We start from the raw sequence: 15,251 nt of genomic DNA on the forward strand, positions 1-15,251 counted from the left end.
TAAATTATGTTTTGCCCCGAGAGCTAAACTTTGGGAGAGCCCGAGGATTCATGTGAGAATGTTCTGCCCATATACATGATTTTATGGAGAGTAAGCCCTGAGCCTGAGCTTTCCCCCATCTCGACAGCAGTCTTCTCTGCCCACTTTAATGTCATTTATCTGCTACAAATTATTGGATCAACCCTCCATCCACATCTACCCCTTGCCCTTGCCGCACCCAACCAAAAAAAATAAATAAAAAATCTTAATTGTAAGACGGCAGATGTATATACTTGTATACCTATATTGTATAAATACAAGGTTGAGTGTATTATAAATAGGATGAAATCTTATGTTCAGTCACATCTCTAGCTCCTCTACAAGTCTACACAAATTCTGAGAGGAAAAAGGTAGAAATGAACACCCTATGGTATCGGCTGGAATTTTCTTAATTTAGCATCGGATCAAAGCATTGGAGAAGAAGAACAGGTAGTCCCAGGTTGATATGGTCGAAATTGTACGACTTGCTCAGTAAATAATTAATTTATTGTGTTTTCATGCATATTGATATTCTAATAGTTATATCGAAATGGAAATAATGGATTCATCTCGAACCGGAGCATCTCTTTTTGTATAAAGGGTTTGGGGGGGGGGGGGGGGGGGGGGGGGGGGGGGGGGGGGGGGGGGGGGGGGGGTTGTTAGGGTTTGAGCGAGGGGTGGCGATAAGAGCCACGGGGCCATCTAAGTGTCAGGCCATTTTCAGGTTTCTGAAAGTTGGCTCGGCCACTAGCCCTCTTTTTCAACCGTTTGGCTTTAGTTGGCTGAGCAAACTACATATATAGAAGATATATAAATAAGCCTGCACCCCACCCCGGGATATTCATTATTTCCAGTGGAGTATTGCAATCGACTTCGTCCGTAATGATCTTGAACTAGCTAGAGACTCGGTTCGTCTAGGCCGATCAAGCAGAAGCTTGCTAGCTTGTCAAATATGCTCATGAGATATACACCACACAAGGACTAACTATTGGTGTCTTTAATTCGCTGGGCCCCGGAAGATGCAATGCAGATGTCGTCAATTTAATTATGGGAATTAGTGGTCCATTCTCTGAAGTCCAAACCAACACAAGGCTTCACTGGGAGATTGAGTTTGCACGCCCGTGGTACGCCGTGGCGGTTCTTCCTGAAACTCAATATTCATCGAGAATGACATAGGGATCATTGTACAATACAAGTATTGTGCTACACGTACAAAAGGTTGGGACATACATAGCACGGTTCGTCGCACTTGGCATGCATTTAGAGATTCATCTCCACATGAATAATGCTACCCAATGGTTTTATCTCTTACTTGCACACAATTGGAAAAAAGGGGAAATTCAAATATTGATCCGTTTGATTATTTCAACAGTTGATGCCTTCAATGTGGGGTAGTGGGGTACAATGACCGCTCCCTGGATAGAGTTGGGAGGACTTGGACCAGAAATTCCATACGTTCTACGATCCTATTTCACCGTGCAAAATGTAAAATTGATGATAAACTCACTATAAAAACTTATATAATAATAAATTTTTTATTATTATTCTCGCCAGATCCTATCTCGCCATGCAAAATTGATAATAAACTTACTATAAAAACTTATATAATAATAAAATTTTTATTATTCTTTTCGTCATATCATTTTACCCAGCAAAATGGTCAATTGGTGCTTTGATCCCCATCATTCTTTCCCCTCCTTTTAGGTCGTGTGATACAAGGGGTTGGCCCACTGTCCATAAAATTATTGAAGATTTCTACTTAAAAATAATAATGAGCATACCTTTCTCTAGACCTCTACCTTCCCATCGTGCCCATAAAATGCATTGAATTGATGACCAAAGTTCCAGCAGTAGAACAAAACATCATCTCCAATTTCCGCGATTATTAATATTACGGCCAAGAGAAAAGGAAAAATAGAAGAAAATAATAAATGTAAACAAATAAATAAGGGAGGTAAGAACGGTTGGTTGGATCATGTAGTCCAGGGTCTGCTCTTCAACAAAATTGAGTCTAACCGATCCATCTAAAACCTAGCTGGATTAGTTAAAAACTATTGCATTTCCAAATACTGGGAGATTAGGGAGGTCAGCAGGTCCAGCTTTCCGCCTATGGATCTGTACTTGGAGTAGTTGGGACTGTTAGTGAGCAAAGATCTCCTTTTGGATTTTGCCTCTGGGGTTATTCAATGAGGTGTGATCTATTGCTCAACTGATATGTTTTGTACTCTTTTGCCATAATAAAGTCCGGGAAGGAAAACAATGATCCCTCTAGTATGACTACGTATCTTGCTGGCATGATTTTCTCGCGTTGGATACGTGTGGGTTCCGTGTGTCTTGCGGTTCACAAAGTATCCAATAGTAGGGAGACTTCATGTCACGATAACACAGAGCCATACTAGAAATTTCCGGAAAACAAACCTTAGCATTGATACACTCGCAAGTTGATAACGTACTAGATGCCCCAGTTGTGTTTGAGCCCATTGTTGCCTGGTCAGGGGGTTGGGCAAGACCCTGCCAGGCTCGTTACCAATACATTAGCAGCAATGCAACCCACAATTTATACCGGGACACCACCAATTATTCGACGTGGAAATCACAGGTTTGGAGCGTATACATCTGTACGTACGATCGATTTGTGTTCCTCCGACTCGACATATATATTTGAGAAAAACGATAACAAAATCCAGTTATGATCATATTTCACCATTGGGAAGAAAAAAAAATTAATTAGATTTACTATACTCTTCTTCAAATTTAATAATATAATCATTATTATTTTACTTTTTTCTATCATTTAATAATAATGTTCCACTCATATTTTTTTTCCCAACCATTATTTTATAATTAATTTTTTAATAATAAATTATTCATTTACTTTTTATAATTAATTTTTTAATAATAATTTCTTTATCTACTTTTATAAATATATATATATATATATATATATATTCTCATCCATTAATATATTTATCAACATAAATTAAATTAAATTGGGTCCCTTACCCACTCGAAAATCAACCGCATGCTTAATGATCAAAATATGAGAGAAAAGGAAAAAGAAGACAAGCTGGTCGGGTCGCCATGCGTATTCGATGCGACTCAGTGAGTCCTTTGCCCCGCGTGGGAAAAAGGCCGCATGGGGGCCGGTTGCGGGGCTCAGGAGGAAAGTGCGCAGCCGCGGCGCGAAAAACCTAGCCGCGACCTGTCCCTGTCGAACTCCAGCAGGAAGCCCTGCTGCATCAGATTCCCGATCACCGAGAAAGCCCCCTCCGCCGTCACCGCCTGTATCCCCAGGCACCTCAGACCCTCCGCCGTGTCTATGAAGTAGTTCCTCGGCGGCGGCGCTAACACGGCCCCTCCCTCCAGCCTGAAGCTCAGCCTTGGTAGGACTGCCAATGACCTCCGCAACTCCGTCACGTTCACGCACAGATCGAACCCCGGCGTCGGCGTCTCCGGGCTCGGCAACTTTACCCGGCGCCTCATCGCGTCCAGTATCTGCCGGTAGGCCGGCTCCGCCAGGAATGTCAGTGTCGTGCCGGAGTCGATGATCGTGCCGCCGTTGCCGAGCTCATCGAGGAACCACACCGAGGGGCTGACGGGAAGCTTCGCGCCGTCGACGTAGACGCTCCTGATGGAGATGTAGTAAAATGTGGGCGAGATCGGGTTGGTGAGGAGAGAGGTGAAGCGGAGATTGGTGGCGGCAGAAACGGCGGCTTTCTCCGAGCCGCCTCCAATGGTGAGGAAGCTGGTGGGAGGAGGGGAGAGGGTGTAGTCCAAGAGGCAGTAGGAGAACCTGTTGCCGAAGCGGTGGCCCAGCTGCGAGGAGAACGAGATGGGCCCGCGACCCAGGCCCATGACGCCCTGGGCCCCGTTGAAGCTCGCCCCTGTCACGCTCGGACCCGAGACCCGGAACCCGCAGCCGAAGTTCAGCCCCTTCAGCTGGTCCACCCGGTTGGAGCTGGTGTTGAGCGTCGCCGTCTCGGCGGAGAAGAACCCTGCGGTGACGGACCCATCGGAGTAGGAGTACTCGTAGCGACAGGGGCTGTGGCGGTGCGTGTGATTGCAGCGCGGTTCGCGGGCGGCGTGGGGGACGCTGCGGCACGTGGCAGAGTAGCAGTGGTGCAGGCGGAAGGAGGAGGAGTGGCGGGCGAGGAAGGAGGAGCCGCGGGGGTGGGCGGAGCAGTTCCGGCAGGCGGAGCAGCGGGCCCAGACGAGGTCGCTGCCGGTGTCAGCGACGAGGAGGAGGCGCTGGGGAGGGGTGCCGAGGTGGAGGGTGACGAAGTACTGGCCGGTGCCGGAGGAGGCGCCGGAGGTGACCGGTGACTTGACCGCACCACGGGTGCGAAGGAGGGAACTGAGGCGGCGGAGGTCGAGGGAGAGGGCCTCGGACGGGGACGGCCGCGGCGTTTTGTGGAGCAATGGAAGCCTGAGGAACTCGCCAGTTGAGAGAGCCACCAGTGTGAGGAGGAGGAAGAAGAGGAGGAGACTGACTGGCGACTTTGTCACCATTGTTTTGGGGGAGAGAGTGAGTGATGAGTTTCGCAGAGAGTCTCTCATAGAGGCTATTTGGATACCAAGGACGGAGGAGGTACGACGTATTGTATCCGTATATCATGTCGTATATCAATATAAGCGTAATGTAATGTAATGACTTGGTTTGACCAAAGTTCCATGGGCATGTAATACAATACAACTTCCATCTCTCTCCGATCTAGCAGATATTCTTACTCGTAAATCGGCTTGCTCGTGGATCGGCTCATCCGGATATGGTAAGATGATATTTGACACGTGCATTTATGGGACTTCGATATAGACCCCAAGACATCTACGCATCAATATCGCATGTCGTTCATGATTATAGCGACTTGATGTTACGCGCCTACCTTCTGTAGTGGTCACAAATAGATCTCACATCAAAAAAGGAAATTGCTAACTATAGAAAGTATGTCACCGCAGCTGTAGATGCTTTAACGGTTCTACTTCATTTTTGTGCAACCGAGCTATTGGATAATCGTCCTTTCAAATCTACATAACTGCACTTAATATCGTAAGTTGATCTTATTTCTTTTGAATTCTTCCCTCATAGTTAAAATTAACGATGTTACTAAAAACACTTTATTACTAGGACAAACCGACATTAAAAGACAAATCACTTTATTCATATCACTTTATTAATTATTTAAAAAATTTATTTTATTATACGATGTGAATAACTTACCATGAAATCGAAAATGGGATTTAACATGAGTTTTCTTGATTGATATCGATTTTCATGTCCAATTGGCTTTGCATTGGGTCGCGAGTCCGGGCCGAGGCCTGGAGGAGGTATATTATTACTGATATCCAACGATGATTTGTCCGTTTGTCATTTTACCGGACCAGTAGCAGGACGAAACGTGTGATGCCAGCTGTAAGTGGCCATACTGATGGTCCGGTCAGTCAGGTGTTTGACCCAGAACCTGGGGCCCCCCGACCTTTGCGAAAAGATTCTGCACCGAGCACAATCATAATTGGAAATTCAAAATTAATATAATTAATCAAAGTGCCATTACAAAAACTAATGCACGTGCAGACGACAGTAGATTTTCTGTCACTGATACCTCACGGGTCGAATAAAATGTTTACTTAATCAAGTTGGACAGACCAAATTAAATTGTGTCCTCCTAGCTGGCTTAAACGAAAAGGTTAAGAGGAGCGTATCATATTGCTTCAATGATGAACGTTAGAAGGGGATTGATCGAGTCAAATTAGATCATCAATAAAAGTTATTCACATTTATTGAGAATAAAACTCGTGCACGTGCACGGACTAATTAGTGTAATACTTGTTACATCTAATTTTGGGATCTTATTACTACCCGAAATTGCCGACTGATTGGTTGGTAGGCCGCCATCAATTTACGATGGGGCTACTGCTGGGTCGGGCTTTATTTGGGCTTTGCCTTTCTCTTGGATTTGGGCTCTGTTTTTTCACAAAAACCTATCAATTTGTTGCGTAATTGGGGAAAAAACAGCTGATGTTACTAAGTATTACAAGGAGCAGCAAATTCTCTTCTTTATAGTGCAATAATTAGCATTTTCCTGGAAATTAGAACAATGAATAATGTTAGTTAAGTATTACAAGGAGCAACAAATTTTATTTCCTTTTTCTCTCTCTGTTTTTTTTTTTTAATATAGGTAGAAGGAGCATCGTTTTCGTAGTCTAGTCGAACAGGTTATCCTACATGATTTAAACGCATGATTTATAAAGTTTATTTGGTGCTCTGTTATCTCTTGGATTTGTGTCCTTGCGCTCCTTCAATAAAGTACGATTGAAAAAAAAAAGGAGTAGTTTTTGGCCCCTGAAGGCCCAATCTATTCGATCAAGAGAACTTAAACTTTAACACGGATCATGCATATTCAAATTATCTCCATACGTAGCAATGGATATGAATTGACACCCTACTCTCATGGATACTTGAAAATATACAAAGATAATTTTGAATTTATAAAATGATTGGATCTCGCATCTAATCAGCTTGAGTTTTTAGAATGCATACGGGCTCAACCTCCCGTAAGCCCATTGGATATTTAACATGGTATCAGAGTCAGGTCTAGATCACACGCCAGCATGCTTATTATGCGACACTTGGCATCTACGCACTCACGCTACGCATCACTCTACATGCTACTGCCCTTGCTAGCGTGCTGACTTCGCATCTCGTCCGGTCTCATCCCGACTATGAATCCATGCTGTGGGTGTCAAGGATTCTTAATCCCACATTAAAAATATACAAAGATAATCCTAAATTTATAAGAGGGTTGGGCCCGTTGGATGTTAACACCTATTAATACATGTTTCTTTGTTTTTGCTCCATGCCAAGTATCATCAACATCAAAAGATATCATAGGCAAAGTATTATGTCTGTGGTGTATGATTCGCATGCTATCATCCACTTATCGCGAGCCAATTAATAATTCCAACATATGCAGCCGCATGAATTTAACCATATATCATAATGTTGTCGAGAGTATATTTAATATTGCACATATGAGCCGGATATACATACTTAATTCCGATTTGAGTTAGCTAATCACACAGCCTTATATGACTTGACATGAAAATTTATATTATCAAATGTTGAGTATGCATGGCTTATGGGATTTTTGGATACCATGGTACATATTGGAAGAAAAAAATATTAAATGTGCACATCCAACTTATTTTTCAATGTTTTGATAAGACGACCAGCTACTGGACTCACCATTTAGGGTGTAATATTTCACTTACTTTCAGAAGACACCACATAAATACTATCGAAATTATCCATAATATAAAGACTGGGTTTAATAATATAAAGAGCCATAAATACCAACACACAAGGTGTACGTACGTACGATGTATGCATGGTCTCACAAGCATGGGCTTGATGAGAGTCTAGACAACCGAATTCAACCGTTAAACATATTATATAATGGTGTACAATTATACACATGATTATCAAACTAATAATCTCTTCAGATATAATTATACTATAATTTAATAACCAAAACTAAGCTACATATATACATATATCTTCTTTTCTTTTTTTCCGGTGTACACACAGATATATATATATATATATATATTTATATACACACACATATATCTACATATGGTTTCCCTGATCTATGCCGCCCCCAAGGCAAAATATTATCTAATAAACAAAGTGAATATCTTAAAATTGCAAGTACGCTCATCAAAACTTTTTACATTACTAATTAAGCACAAGAATTTACTTCACTTTCATGATTGAATGACGCATATCGGCCTTATCCCATGCCTAGAAAAGTCCTTAATAATTCACTGAAAATTTTTGTCATAATAATATCTCTGACGAGAATCCATATATGTGTGGGTGGGCGGAGAGCACATGTTTAAAGAAAAAGTCAAATAAGATCAGAAAAATCTAGTGATGAATTTTGATGAAAAAATAGGGGAGGATGCCTTTGAATTTTGTGCGCTCATCATCGATGCTTTGTTTTAAGGAAACAATTATTGGGGACATCAAACGGGAATGAAGCTAATGGAGCCCAACTGCCATAAAACCTGCCGTCCTCATATTTCGATTTGGCAACAACTCGACGGTTGCCCTACTATTCAGACCAATTAATTCGAAGATCATACTCGTATATATCCTCTTACAGTCCCCAATTTATGAATTAGACCTATATATGTACAACTATTATCTGTATGGGATAAGTATCAAATTTCAATTTAATGAGTTCTAAGTCATGGATATATACGAACACTATATTCATAGTGAGACATTTCTTGTTAAAGTATTATCTGGGAAAGTTCAAAAATATCGAATAATAATACGAGAACTCTCCATATACATACTGTACATACCTACATACATATCGACATTGCGTGCTCTCATACTCCGTGTTCCACTAATATTATTGACATGCGAGACCTTCTTCTTCCACCAACAAATAGTACGCATCAATCGCTATTTGGTTTTTTTTTTTTTTTTGGTCATGGATCTCTAGCTATTTTTAGGTATTATACAACAAAGAGTTACTAAATTATATCATCCAAAAAAAAAAAAGAAATTATATCTTGTGTGTAGACCTTTTACGAGCAATCATCTTCCCTTTCCTATAAATTTTCTCTTTTTCCTGGGGGTCCTTTTCTGCTCCGTCTTCCCCATTTCTCTAATGATAAAATATATGTTCTCATCATCCGTCAAGCTCAATTCGCCATTAACAATCATTTTCATTCTGAAAGCATGTAGAATTGACACCACAAATCGGGGTTCTGTGCTTTACTTCTGTTTTCAGCTTTCCATAAATATCGGAATATCTTCTTTTATTCTGGGCCAAATATCGGACTATCTTTAGAGATCGATCTTTTGCAGCTGATACATAATTGTATTTGTACATAGATATACAGAAGCACGAACCATTAGAAACCCATATATATAGGGTGATGGGGTGGTGATGTTAGGGGTTCACATAATCCTAAGAGACTTGAGTATCTATCGAGTTGTACGTATCATTTAATTGTTATATCTATTGATTGATAGACTCGATTTACATGACTGTATGCTCAGAGACACAGCTATATACGTAACATTTAGATTATTTAAGTCAATCACATAGAACAATTAATGTGAGAGTACATTTGGGGAATCGATGCAATCCTAATATATTTCTAATTTGATGATACTCTAATGATCTGTTTTCCTCTTCTATTTTCTTAGCTCCCTCCCAGGTTTAGTGCTTGTATAGCTCTCCTTTCAATTCTTCATGAAGTATCCAGCGACCATGGTTATCATAAAACATACATGGAATTGCATCAGTGTAGCTCCCATAGATATACCTCCCTCAGCTCGAGCCGAAAATGGAGGTCGACTCTTACTCTTTACACCGCATGACAAGCTAGTGGTCGACCGCCGTACCCCACGATCATATATGCGGACATCCTTTATTGCTTCTTCTAAACTTAGTTAATTAACCTAAAGAAAAAGAGCAACATTTACACAAAAATATATGTGGCAAGCCTGGATCCACAAATTAGAGCAAGGTCAGTGATGCATAAACACATTAAGAGTACAAAATAATAAAGATCCAACGACCTTTCCATACAAAAAGGGGGCGGAGCTCAATCGCATGCGTCCTCTCCTGTGAAGAAAAAAAATTCTAGATTCGATTCTCGTTGGTGGTGCATTCTGTATTCCTTTTATTCCTTTACTAAGTTTTTTTTTTTGACTACTCAAGTGAATTCCATTAATAAATGAACTACATAGAGATCAAAATTAAGTTCCTTATATAACTAACCAAAAAAAAAGATGTTTATCAAATAAGTTATAGTGTAATGGCATATACTTTTACTCGATAATCAAGAAATTTTAAATTCGATATTATTTATGGAAACTATCCGCGCTTCTTTAGCTAACAGGATTTATATTATATCGTATTAGGCCATCAGCCTTTCTTGGAACGAAAAAATAAATGTTTAAGAGAAGAGAAAGAGGCGAGAGACAGAGTGGAAAAAGCCATAAAATATCAAAATGGAAAGTCGAGGAAGTGAACAATGCAACACCCACAAGAGGGGTCTCCCGGTCAAAGAAGCATTGTGAGCCCCCTCACTCCTCTCTGGCCCTAAAAGCAGATTGAGTAAGTGGGGAGGGTACAGATATCTCTTCTTTACCACTAACGCATCACTATCATTGTCCCTCTCTCCCCCTTCTCTCTATCTCTCTCTGTCTTAGGGTTTCCTAGGGTTTGCCTAGATAGCTATGGCCTTCTCTATCTCCACTCTTCTTTAATTCGTATAGTTTTGCAGGACTAGCTCCCTTAGCTCCCCCCTTACCGTGCTTTCATACTTTACCAGGGCCGGTCTGTGCGGATTTGATGAATTTCATCCATTCAATGCTATTATGGCTGTGGGTACTGATTTCTGAGCCTTGCAAATTTGATGCTTCAAGCTTATTTATTAAATCCGAACATATCGAGATTAGGTATACGTATGGAGTTCTCCGCAGCCGGTTCATGGATCATTCCAAATCACTTAAGCATGTACTTTGGGTCGTGTGTACTCAGTACTGTATGCAGCTTAGTGACAGTATGACAAGGTTCCAGTGTAGGTACGCATGTACTTGGCTCATTCAGCTCCAACCTAGTCATATATATGACCGGGAAACCTATAGAGAAAGTTGTCGTGTATTTATGCATGAACTAACTCTGTAAAAAGATATTAAGTGCGGGTTTCGTTTTACTTCTGGTGCTACAAATGAGGAAGTTCGATTGACTCTGGCCAGATTTTTTATTTTTCCGCAATGACATAATTGTTTTTCGATTTAATCTTGTTGCTGAATTCTGGCCAGCCTAGTTAATGTATATAGTCAATGAACACAACAGTTCTCTTGTCATACCCCCTTTGAACTTAATAAAATTCTTTCTTCCGAAAGAGTATGACACGATTAGCTTGAAATACCAGACATAAAACTCCCAATTGGAGCTAATAATTTCAAGTAGGACGGACATGCTTTTAGTGTAAAGTGCTAGCTGTTTCAGATGCAACTCCCAGACATGAAGTGATATCAAAAAGTTACGAACCTGTAGTTAACAACGTGCTATGCCTAGATATCGTTGTCGATGCTATATCTTCGAAAACATTATTCAGGATTATAGCAACCACCTCTTGCTGCATCCACGTGAAATGATCTATTATCAGCTTCACTTGCACCTCTATCTCTCCTCCTCTTTCTCTGCATCCCACTCACTTCTGCTTTGTTCTTTCACCCCCTCTGAAGTCCAAACCCTAGCTCTATCACACTATAAAGCTGCACCAGAAGCTCCAACTTTTACTCATCATAAATGTTCATTGAACATAGACATTAATGTTCGTGAAACAGTTCTTTACTTCTTCCCCTCCTCTCCTTCCATATCTGAACCAGCAAATTCCTCAGGTTGTCTACATATGTGATCTATCATAAATTAGCTCCCCTCCTCTTTCCATATATGCTATGTTCTTTAATTGCTATATCTAGGGCTACCACTCTCCTCTAGCTAAAATATAATGGTCAAGCTATATCTAGGGCATGTTTTCATGAAGATTTGGATGGCCAGTAATGTGTAATGATCGATCTTATTGCAAGATCAAGTCTTGTCTCTCTTTTATATATTTCGGAGTAGTTTACGGCTACACAATATGTTTCCCCCCAGCAGCTTCTCTGACCTCCATCTACAGTACACGGACAAAGCCCTAGTCATCGGGAGGTCCTCTTCGCCGATCGGTCCAACATTTTACGATTTGGATGATGAATTGATATTCGAGCAGCTGTTCTTCCAGGAAGGGCAGGTGACTGAAGCTCGAGCTGATGTTGATATAAATTTCACCGGTTCGTGTTATATGATGGTCGAGACAACCGAAGGTGCCAATCAAGCAGGGAATCCCATCTCACCTGACCGGGTCTTGCCTTCAATGGTCCGTCCCAGCAAGAAAACAAGGGGCAAAGCTGCAGGTTCGAGGAAATTACAGTTGATGCCTCGGAAGAGAATCGGGAAGAAGGATAGGCACAGCAAGATCCGTACGGCGCAGGGCCTCAGGGACCGGAGGATAAGACTGTCTGTCCACATCGCTCGCAAGTTCTTCGACCTTCAGGAGATGTTGGGCCTTGACAAGGCCAGTGAGACCATCGACTGGCTGTTATCAGAGTCCGAGGGTGCCATCGATGAACTCTCCAAGAAAAAGTGCTCGCATTTGAACATGGACTCCACACCTGAGAGCGCGGTGGTATCGGAAACAAAGGAGGCCGAAGAGGAGGAGGAGGAAGAAGAAGGCGGCCAAGAGAGTGGACAAAGCAAAGAGAAAAAAGCTTGCAGGATTACTCGCACCAGAAGGGACTCGAGGAACAAGGCGAGGGAGAGAGCAAGGGAAAGGACAAGGGAGAAGTTGGTGATGAAAGGGCTGAATGTAGAAGATTCAAAGCAAGCCAATGAGAAGCCGGGGAACCCTAAGGGCGGAAATCTTGATGGTAGGGTCCTCGGCTCACCAGACAATTGTAGGGATTCAGATCATTTTGGTGGCCATGAGATGAATGCTTCGAGCATTATCGAGAGATTCCTCGGAATCACGAGCACGACGACTAAACCCAGCTCATATCCGGATCTCAACTTAGAATATGGCTGCTACGAGATGATTGGAGGAGTGGATTTTCTGGAAGGTAATGTCCAAGAAATTGCTGATAGTAACTCACCCTCACTCTTCATGGCATCCTACGGCGGTCCCCAATGCAACCCCAATTCCATTCTATTGAACATCCCCGGGCTCAGCCAACCAAAAACGGCTTAGGAAGTTCATGGAATGGTCAATATCAATAGTAAGGTACTTTGATCACCACTACAACCGCTATTGTTCATTCACAGAGTTCTCACTTTCTGGCAGATTAACTTCCCTTTTTCTCATTCCTAGTCGTTGTGGTGACCAAATTCTCGAGTTATGAAGCTTTCATTGTTCTATAAAGTAAATCTTGAGTCTCTTGGCATCTGATTGGTAGAGTAGTGTATGCTTTTAGAAGTCTTGATTAAGTGTGTAAATGGTGAATTTTATCCACAAGGGTGCGGGACAACACATAGCGAAGTGCTTATATTATTAAGCTCTTCACCTGATCGTTGAGGCTCTGATGAGCATTGAGTGACAATGATTATGCCGTTGCAAACAGGCAACTCTGTTTAGAATGTTCGTAATTTGTGCCTATCAGTCTATTATCTATATTTACCTATGCTGCTGCTAGCTAAAAATTGTCATTCATTTATTTTTCAACAGAATGAACATCTGTTTTGTGAAATGGGTGTTCTTGATCATAAGGTTGTTAGGAAATGGGACAGCTAATTAAACTGGAAAACCTCTGCTCCTGATTTCTCATATTCTCCAAAATGTGTCAATTCATATTTATCATGCTTTCGGTAAGTTTGAAGTAATATCTCTTAAATGATATGGTGAAGAGAAATCAGTAATACAATCGGGTATAATCATGGCTCTATATCTTCATAATAAGTTGCCCAGTCCTCATTTACAGCAGAACCCATAGGCAGGCTCATTAACGAGAAGATCCTCTCAGAAATGGCTGCTGTTTCAACATCAATTCCGTTAATATATGTATAACCTGCAGGGCAAGTGACACACTTATCAGATGGTGTAATATTCTAGCTAGCTTCACTTAACTGTCACATTGACTAGAGTCGCTAATAAGTTCTGATGATGATTTGACAACCTAAATATAGTGTGGTGATGGTTCTCAATCCCTTGATTGGATACATTATGGCTGTTGGCTAGGGATTAAAACATAGTATTTAGGGAAAATTGAGAAATTTGATGGTGATTTTCCATGTTTCTTATTAATGATTAACCTACTGAGACCAGGCCTAGATTCATTGGTACTTTAGATGAGTCTGGGAATGAAGTTTGATTGGTTCCAATTTTTTTTTCTTATTCTAATATATTCTTTTTTTATATCTTTTTCTTTTAGTTTTTGAAATATTTATGGTCGTCATCATCATCCTATGAAACCCTAGCAACGACTAATGAAGAGGCTTTTCAGATGTGTCTGCATGCATATGGTATCTAAGACTTGTGTTTTGTGCTTTTCTGACTATAATTTCAAACTCTCTCATCAGTGTTTCTTTTTTTTTTCTTTTTTTGGTCGAACTCTTTCTCATCAGTCTGTACTATGCACACTGCCCAAACAAAATAGAGTAATACTGTTAATTACTCCAAATATTCGTCGTGGCCAGGAATTCAGTTAATAACAGCTCTAATTTGAAGCTAAAATGGATAAATTTAGTATATTTTCAATCAATATCCTGGCCCTAGCTATAGTTGTAGTATGATGCTCTTATCATTTGATTCTAATCTCCTTTGTAGCTGGCAGACGTGGAATAACAATCATTCTATAGTATATACATGAACACCATGTACTAGATATTTGATGCGTACAAATATATTCACGGATAATATTTTTCTTCAATCGAGTTATGTGATATGATCAGTAGTGGTCATACATGGCTCGGATTACCTAACATCCCGTCCTGATACCATTTAATTAGGTAAGATATATAAAAGTTCTCAATGGGTACTGGTTTCAGCTGGAATTTTGAGAAGAGCTAGCGGAGCAGCTTGAGAATATTGCATTTTATAGGCGGTAATAAGGGGCTGATTGTGCATGAGGGGAATGAAACCCAATATTTCAATTGGAAGTAGGGGTATCTGGAGCAGAAAAGCACGTGATCATATTTTTTTTATTTTTAACCTCAGTCCCAGAATATTCTATGCTATCAATTGTAATGCAAAGCGTTCCGAATAATCTTCAATATTACGTAATTTTTTCTCGTAGAATGAAAAGCATATATTATGGGCTGAGTCAATTCGGTACCGGAATAGACATACTTATATATATACGTGTATATATATATATATATATATATATATTTCGGATAGGATGAAATCGCAAATCATATGTTATTCGTGCGCTACAAGAACGTCCACTTTAATTTTCTTTTTCAGTTACAAAAGAGATCAAAGACCTAGTGAAATGAAATATTCACGTCCACTTTAATTTGGTGGCATCTAAATAACTGTTTTTTAAAAAAAAAAAGAAAAAAAAGAAATTGTCAAACTTTCCATAAGGATTATAATGGTACATATATAACAACTTCATTACTATTACCTGCAGATAGTGCAATGCATATGTGACAACCAGAATG

At 40.6% G+C, this 15,251-nt stretch overlaps 2 protein-coding genes across 2 annotated transcripts; one reads left to right on the plus strand and one right to left on the minus strand.

The window, feature by feature from the left end:
- Positions 1-2,974: 2,974 nt before the first annotated feature.
- On the minus strand, positions 2,975-4,711 carry LOC116212022 (aspartyl protease family protein 2). Its single transcript, XM_031546597.1, has one exon. The coding sequence runs from the start codon at positions 4,573-4,575 to the stop codon at positions 3,175-3,177; it is 1,401 nt and encodes a 466-aa protein (XP_031402457.1). The 5' UTR covers positions 4,576-4,711; the 3' UTR covers positions 2,975-3,174.
- Positions 4,712-11,697: 6,986 nt separating this feature from the next.
- LOC116212241 (transcription factor TCP12-like) lies at positions 11,698-12,840 on the plus strand. Its single transcript, XM_031546808.1, has one exon. It carries the CDS (start codon positions 11,698-11,700, stop codon positions 12,838-12,840), a length of 1,143 nt encoding a protein of 380 aa, XP_031402668.1.
- Positions 12,841-15,251: the final 2,411 nt, after the last annotated feature.

This window comes from Punica granatum, chromosome 6 (assembly GCF_007655135.1).
Source record: "Punica granatum isolate Tunisia-2019 chromosome 6, ASM765513v2, whole genome shotgun sequence".
Lineage (NCBI taxonomy): Eukaryota > Viridiplantae > Streptophyta > Magnoliopsida > Myrtales > Lythraceae > Punica > Punica granatum.

Bases quoted from the DNA above. Each gene is read 5' to 3' on its own strand.
- LOC116212022 (XM_031546597.1), bottom strand. From the start codon at position 4,575: ATGAGAGACTCTCTGCGAAACTCATCACTCACTCTCTCCCCCAAAACA.
- LOC116212241 (XM_031546808.1), top strand. From the start codon at position 11,698: ATGTTTCCCCCCAGCAGCTTCTCTGACCTCCATCTACAGTACACGGAC.